Source organism: Nicotiana attenuata, chromosome 12 (genome assembly GCF_001879085.1).
Source record: "Nicotiana attenuata strain UT chromosome 12, NIATTr2, whole genome shotgun sequence".
Classification (NCBI taxonomy): Eukaryota; Viridiplantae; Streptophyta; class Magnoliopsida; order Solanales; family Solanaceae; genus Nicotiana; species Nicotiana attenuata.
In genome coordinates this window covers 33,167,363-33,175,309 of record NC_032000.1, presented here as the reverse complement: position 1 = coordinate 33,175,309, position 7,947 = coordinate 33,167,363, and the positions used below count along the sequence as shown (strand labels likewise).

Below are 7,947 nucleotides of genomic sequence, written 5' to 3'. Positions count from 1 at the left end.
TTATAGCTACTTTTCTTTCTTTATAGGACATCCATGTTATTTGTATTTCTCGAGTATTTTTTGAACAAAATGAAGCGACTTTATTAAAGTTATTAATAATGTAATTGGCTGACTCTTAATTAAGGACTTTTCAAAGAGAAACCACGTAATCAAGTATATTAAGAGAAACCACGTAATCAAGTATATTAAAAAAGTTGGATTGCTAGATCTCAATCCTTGACTTTGTCTATGGATCTTAAGACTAAAGATAAAGTAAGACACCGTGTACTTGGAATTTATTTACGTTAACTAAAACTTTGACAATTGACAATCTTATATTTTAAAGACCAGGGAAAATTATTTATATTGCATTACCAATTAGTTTAGTAATTATTCCATTAGGAAAAACCGTGTTTACTAATTGAAAGTGTCAGGTCATGACTAATGCTTTACTATATAAATATAGACATTTTATGAACTATTCATACACATTTCTTGTAAGTTATAACATCGATGGCTGACAAGGAAGAATTCTGTAAAGGTTACTTTGAATTGAAGCCAGAAGAAGCTAGTTTCTTTGATTTCATTCGTATCTTCTATTCCAGTGAATTAGATAAAAGAAATTTCTTCGATGTTTCGGCCGGAGTAGAAAGGATCGGAGGTTTTCGCCGGCGATGGCTCATTTTCATCTCCGTTATATTGCAGAGATTCTTGTTTTGGTTTAAAAAACCCATGGCCAGTTTAGGTTCTATTGTTGAGCTCATGCAAAATTATCCTTCATTCAATGGTGGTTTTCTCCAGCTTTTGTTGAACATCATACAAGGTTTGGATTTCCATTCTTTCCTCTACTTTTGTTTAAATTACTAGTGTGTTGCTTTTTTTAACCTGACTAATTTAAATTCACATTGCGTAAAACCTATTCTAGGGGGAAGCGCTCCCTACCAGAGTTTCTTCACTTTGCATTCATCAAAAGATGGAACAGTATGCAAGTAGAATGAAGTCAAATTAAATGCATGGTTCATGCATACAAGATACATGCATTATGATTTATAATGTTGGAATTAGTGTATGATTTCTTTGGGTTGCTACGAATATCTGAAAATTAGACTTAAAATTTTATTGCTAGAGCCAATACTCTTTTTAGAAAAAGCAGAATTAGAGTATAGTATTATATGATGATGATGATGAATTCAATTGCATGTTCTTGAATTTAAGAATTAGAGTATAGTATTTAAGAAAAAAATGTTCTTGAATTTAAGGACTGAAGCGTATCTTCCAGATTTTAAACTCACGACTGATCCACAGAGAAACGTTGAAATATTATGGAACCAAAATATGTAGAGCTTATACAACAATATGGCGTGCATTCATTGCAGAATTAATTTTCAGGGGTTTCTTCGTCCAACTTCTAATTACTTTTTATTTACGTACATGAATCACGTAATAATTCTTTATAATGATAGTATAGAATTCTTTTAAATAAAATATTTTGTGGTATTATAGGAAAAGCAGTAACGCCGGAAAAGTCATCGGAGAAGTTCAGATCGATGATCGGAAATCTTGATGTGAGAGTGGAGTTAGACAAGAAAATAAAGATAGGAGACAGCAGATATAATGCACACCTGTCAATTATGGCTGCTAAATTATCTTACGAAAATGAAGCCCTCAATAAAACAGTAATCAATCATCATTGGCAGGTAATTATTACTTTACAATATTGAAGCAATCTTCCCTTCATCGCAAAGAAAAGTTGAAACATTATATTTCTATTGAAAAAATATGTACTACAAATTAAATTGTTTTTTTTTTTTCTTTCTTCAGATGCACTTCTTGGGGTTGCACAATTTCTGGAATGGTAAGTTGAGTTCTCTCTATCTACCAACAACCATAGGTGTCAGGTAATTAGGATATATACATCTTGATCCAATAAAGTAAATATTAATCCTTCTCTCAAATATATAATATATAATGTATTAACTAAAATTCCAATGCCTCTTATAGAATTTATATTTTGAAACTAGTTATTCAATTTTCTCGAACATTTTAAGTTTTATGTATTAATAATTACTGTAAAATATACCTACACAATCAGGTTATTTGAAAGATATTACAAGCAAATCACTACGATAAATGTTAAGTGTAATGTGGTACAAATGGTAAGTAACTAATATAGTATCATATATTAAATCAAATACTGTCAAAATCTTTACACTATATAACGATATATTTAACTTAAATAATTTTTTCTTGATCAAAAGCCTACGAAGGTTGGGAAGATTCAAACAAAAGATAATGACAATAATCATATTTTTTTTCCGTGCACAATAAGTGACATTTTAGCCTTTGGCACATTCTTTAAGAATATACGAACTCTCAATTAAAATTTGCATATTGTTAACTCGACACATTGGGATGAGTAAATAGGGCAAATTTTAAAAATTAAAGTTAATTTATTTTTGATTATGTAAAAAGAACACTTATTTGAACCAAAATAAAAAAGACAAAAAAATTCAATTATTATGAACCCAAGGAAGTAACTTTTTTTTAAAATTTAAACATTGGATTAATTGTACTTGTAGGTTGCTCGATTACCAAACCTTTTCCTTTCTTTCTATGTAAAGTTGTAATCTTAATATATTTGCGCACTCGGAAAACGTAAAATATGATGCAGGTAGGTGACCAGTTAAGCTAATTATTATTATAAAGTTAATTGTAGATCCATTATTATATTATAGGCGAAGTGGCATCCTCGAACTGCATTAAATAATGTTCCGGCTTTACTTATCCCTCAATTTAAAAAGTTATTTAACAATTATTATAAAATCAGAGTTAATCTTTTGACTTTAGCGATATCATTAAGATCCAGCAGAATATTAATTCATATCCAGATCTTAATTATTAAAAAAAAACTGAATTAATTTAGGCATGTACTTGGGGATATTGATGTCCGATACCATAAATTAGTAATATAATAGATTGAGATAGTTGCTTTCAATATTGCTATTGTCATTCAGTGACCCGAATATTACGCCTTGATCTTTTAACAGCTTCTTCATTTTCACTTCCTAATTTTTATTTTTACTTATTGTTAAGCTATTTACATCATTAACTAGTAATACAGTCAAACTTCTTTATAACAACCTTGTTTGTTCCGAATATTTTTGGATGTTATAGCGAAATGTTGTTATAGAGAACATATATTATAACATAACATAAAAATTGGTTCCAGAAAAGCTTGACTTTTATAGTGAGGTGTTGTTATATATAGGGATACTGTTATAAAAAGGTCTAATTATACATTCATTTTAACATATTGGAAACATCAAAATTATATTAAGCATCATAAGCTCATATAAACTTGAAAATAGGTAGAAATTTCAAGACCTCAACATTGACTTACCAATAGAGAATTGCAATTTACGTATTCAATTCTTCTACTTCTTAGGTCGTACACTCATTTGTTTCTAATGCAATAGAGTGTCTATTTTTTTTTTTTCCAATGAAAAGTCGAACTTGAATACAATTTTTTTATTAGTCGCACTTGTACTTATCTTTCAGATTTGTCTATTAAAATTCCATTTACACTGTCTGTGTACAATAGAAGTTAAAATCAAAAAAGAAAACACACACACACACACACTTGATTTCCTTTTCTTTTGGTTGTGCAACATATATTATATAAATAAAAAGGAAATAAAGATGCAAACAGAAAGTGAATATTTCTTATTCATTTGTTTTTGCAGCTTACGAGGAACAATACTCTACACAAGCCACAATGTTTGAAGACAAAATTGAAGATCCAAACCTAGTTGTGGTAGCATTTAGAGGGACAAGTCCATTTTATGCAGATGCATGGATTACAGATATAGACCTCTCATGGTACGATCTTGAAGGCATGGGCAAAATCCATGCAGGTTTCATGAAAGCCCTAGGGTTGCAAAAGAACATAGGTTGGCCAAAAGAAATAAATGATCAAGAAAACCAACAACAAAATAATAAGCTATTTGCATATTACAAAATAAGAGATGATTTGAAGAAAATATTGAACAAAAATGAGAAAGCAAAATTCATAGTGACAGGACATAGCTTAGGTGGTGCATTAGCAATATTATTTGCAGCAATATTAGCTTTGCATGAAGAGGATTGGTTATTGGATAAATTGGAAGGAGTTTATACATTTGGACAACCTAGGGTTGGAGATGAACAATTTGGGAATTTTATGATGGAGAAGTTTAAGAAGTGTGATGTTAAGTATTTTAGGTATGTATATTGCAATGATATGGTGCCAAGATTGCCCTATGATGACAAAACTCTCTTCTTTAAGCACTTTGGATCATGTCTATACTACAACAGCCTCTACAATGGCAAGGTAATTTTTCTTTAATTTTCTGCTTAATTTATGGGACTTGACATTAATTCCTTCATATGATAATTCAGTCTCGGTTAGGGGTGTACAAACCGAACCGAAAAACCGCACCAAACCGAAAAGTCAAACCAAACCAATTAAAAAATCCGACTCGGTTTGGTTTGATTTGGTTTGTTATTGAATAAAAAAACCCGAACCAACCCGACATATAAATATATAATTTTTATATATATTATTTAAGATTTTATATAAAATTTTCTTTAAAAAATATCTAGAAATATTTGGGATTCTCTTGCGGGATATAAATTTTAATAGAATATGAAGTGCTCAATATTTATTGACCTTAAATAATGGGTTGTATGAACAGTTTCTTATCAAGTGTTACTAAAATACGTCTATCTCTTTGTTCTTACATATTCATATCATATGAATTCTTATATTTTTTTCGAATGTGAAGTGGTTATTAATATTTAGGTATCATATTGGTTTTTATGTTTAATTACTAAATTCGGATAACCTGAAAGTGTATATCAACGAAAAATTATTGTCAGTCAACTAAAAAAATAATTATTAGTATGTGTTAACTAATGGAATTCTCGCACAAGAATATTTTAATTGATAATATGTTTGTCAACTTTTTATATTTTTACTAAATAGATGTATACATATCAAATATTTAACAAAGTAAGATTGAAATAATATGTAAGTAACAAAAAACCCGAAAATCCGAAAAACCCGACAAAACCGAACCAATCCAAACCGATATAGTTGGTTTGGTTTGGTTTCGATAAAAATCGAACCAACCCGGTCCATGTACACCCCTAGTCTCGGTCATGGGCGAATCCAGAATTTTAAGATAATAGGTACTACCGTAATCATTATTCCTTCACAAAAAGAATAGCAGAAATTAGAGTAGGGGGTTTAGTGTATTAAATAAGTTCATTTTTTGGTTCAAACATCAACTTTTAACTTTTCTAAAATGAATTTTAACATTTTTCCTTGAAAGCTACATAAAAAGAATTTAATTCTACAGCTAAATTTAGAGAAAATATATTGACTCCTTCAATATAAATTTTGTCTTTTTTTTTTTTTGGATGAGAGAAATGTATTTTTAGAACTTTCAAATTTTATATGTATAGTTCGAGCATAAAGGTTGCATGTGCATTAAATTGGAGACACATTTATCAAAGTTATTGATGAGGAAACGAGTTTATCAATCTTAATAATTAAAATTGAGTTGCTTATGGGTTGATTTCAATTCAATAGTCTTTGTTTCTAATTGCAGGTTTTGGAGGAAGAACCAAACAAGAATTACTTCTCACTGCTATGGGTTTTGCCAAAGGTTGTGAATGCTGCTTTTGAGCTAATTAGGAGTTTCATTTTTCCTTGGATAAAGGGAACTGATTACAGACAAAGTTGGTCTGAGATAATATTTAGGATGGTAGGATTGGTAATCCCAGGATTATCAGCTCATGGTCCAGTAGATTATGTTAATCTTACCCGCTTAGGATCCATCCTTCATCTTCCTCAATCAACTCGACAAGGCTGTCTTAAACACGATTAACTTGCAACATACATCTCATCTTTGGACTCAAAGGCGAGAATACCCCCGAGTGGTGTATGAATTGTGGTAGCCATTTAGATTTACGAAATTCAAATTGATTGTATTGCCAAAAAAAATTAATATTGATTAACACAGCAACTCAAGTTCAAAAAGAACTAGGAAGGTCTTTAACAACCATACAGATATATGTACCTCTACAAGATATGCATTCAAAGAATTGTTCAAAAATTGGCCGTATTTGAAACTATCAATTGCAGATTTGCTCCAAAATGTCTATCCTTTAATATCCAAAATGTATTTTAACATCCATTTTATACTTTCAAAAAAGAGGAAAAATAAGAGAGAAAAAAAGGTGAAGCAACAGGGAATCCAAAATTTTTAAGTGAATGTGTGTGAGGTATCACATCCAAACAAAAGGAAAGAAACGTTTAAACAACCACTACCCTAAATCTCTAATAATCCTAAGCCGTGGGGTTAAACGCAAAATTGTGCACAATAGTACAAAATATTAAGTTCTACCTGTCATGGTTATGCAAGGATATAGGACATGATTTACTAGTAGTAAAATTACGGTCACATATACTAGTAGTAAAATTACAAGATGAATGTTCAAGTATAATAATTTCTATGTAGTCCAATCCAACTGGCTTATCACCACCACTTCATCCAAACTTATCACATCAAAAAGAGGAGAGTCAGACACCAAGGCACAAAGTTGAATCCTTTTTCTACCTTCCAAATCTATTTTGCCAGTAAATTTCCAGCACTTTCACAATTAGCAGCAGAAGCAACAGCGGCCAGCTGCAGTAAGCAGCAATATGGTGGATGGAATTGCCTCTTCTGTTTTTTTCAATGACGATGGTTTCATGATCAGCTTGTCCGCACCTCGACAATTACACTGTTACCTACTAACTCCTATTAGCCCAAGCACTAACTCTACCCACAGCCTTAGGAGGATGAGACGAAATCACCCACGCTTTTGGCTCTGTTGGTATTAATCCTGCTCTCCTATGATTTTCACAAACTTCATAGATAAGTCACACCCTAGCATCCGATGGAATTGCCACACATTATAACAATGAGACAGGAGATCCTTGCGCATGTACATTGCAGAACTAGACGGATAACTCATGCACCATTCCGTCACTGACAACGAAAATTTTTACTCAGAATTCCATTGCACTGCTAACAACTAGTAGAGCTCTACTAACCCTTCCTGCTAATACCAATGTCAATGGAAACGGCTGTCCTTGACAACATTCGCCGCCAGTTCCACTTCATATAAACCGTACAATGTATATATGAGCATATTTGTTACATACATCACTATACAGAAGATGAAAGCCACAGCAAAGACAAACCCCATGTGCTCCGGAGAAAGGTATCCATTCCACTTGGCAAAGGAAATTACAAGATTCATTCGACCACAGCTTATAAGGAGGGTTCACAGAAGTATATTGTAGCAGCTTTCAACTTGCCATTTAAGAGGGTATTCATCATTCCACTTGGCAAAAGAGATTATCAGATTCATCTGACCTCAGCTTTCAGGAGGGTTTACAAAAGTATGCTGTAACAGCTTTCAACTTGCCATTTAAGTAATTCTTCTCCACCTAAGGTCACATGCATTACCAGAATTAAAATATAGCGTGTCGAAAAACTAAGTCAATTAAGAAACCAAGCTACAAAGAACTCCCATACATCCCCAGCCACTGGCAGAAGAAAAAAACAAAAGGAGAAAGGAATACTAGGGAGGATAAGTACAGCTGATACAATGAATCACTTATTTCAAGTAAACGATTCTCTTCACAACTTACCACAAATTTTTGAATGGAAACATTTCTAGATAGAGAAAAGTGGAACACAATAAATCCATAAACATTGACATGAGTGAGGGTACTTCCTACAGAAAAGAATCGAATTAGCAAAAGCTAGGCATACCAGTTCCAGTTACTTATACACACACACACATCCATAAACGTATCCATGTAACATAGCAATAAATCGGAAAGCTTATTTAGTGTAAACAAAGTCTATCAGG

At 31.8% G+C, this 7,947-nt stretch overlaps 2 protein-coding genes across 3 annotated transcripts in view; one reads left to right on the top strand and one right to left on the bottom strand.

Moving 5' to 3' along the window:
• Nucleotides 374-6,156, top strand: LOC109235537. Its single transcript, XM_019401688.1, has 5 exons — nt 374-802; nt 1,483-1,676; nt 1,801-1,834; nt 3,723-4,348; nt 5,631-6,156. The coding sequence occupies exons 1-5, from the start codon at nt 493-495 to the stop codon at nt 5,907-5,909; spliced, it is 1,443 nt and encodes a 480-aa protein (XP_019257233.1). The 5' UTR covers nt 374-492; the 3' UTR covers nt 5,910-6,156.
• Nucleotides 6,263-7,947, bottom strand: part of LOC109235536 — a 7,808-nt gene continuing 6,123 nt past the window's right edge. For both annotated transcript variants that reach the window (XM_019401686.1, XM_019401687.1), the window contains one exon: nt 6,263-7,519. In XM_019401686.1, the coding sequence (XP_019257231.1) occupies nt 7,454-7,519 (66 nt within the window). In that variant the 3' untranslated portion in view covers nt 6,263-7,453. The remainder of the gene's footprint in view (nt 7,520-7,947) is intronic.

Coding starts and splice junctions, on each gene's coding strand:
- LOC109235537 (XM_019401688.1), top strand. CDS start 493: ATGGCTGACAAGGAAGAATTCTGTAAAGGTTACTTTGAATTGAAGCCA. Junction 1,677..1,800: donor TAATCAATCATCATTGGCAG/GTAATTATTACT, acceptor TTCTTTCTTCAG/ATGCACTTCTTGGGGTTGCA. Junction 1,835..3,722: donor GTTGCACAATTTCTGGAATG/GTAAGTTGAGTT, acceptor TTGTTTTTGCAG/CTTACGAGGAACAATACTCT.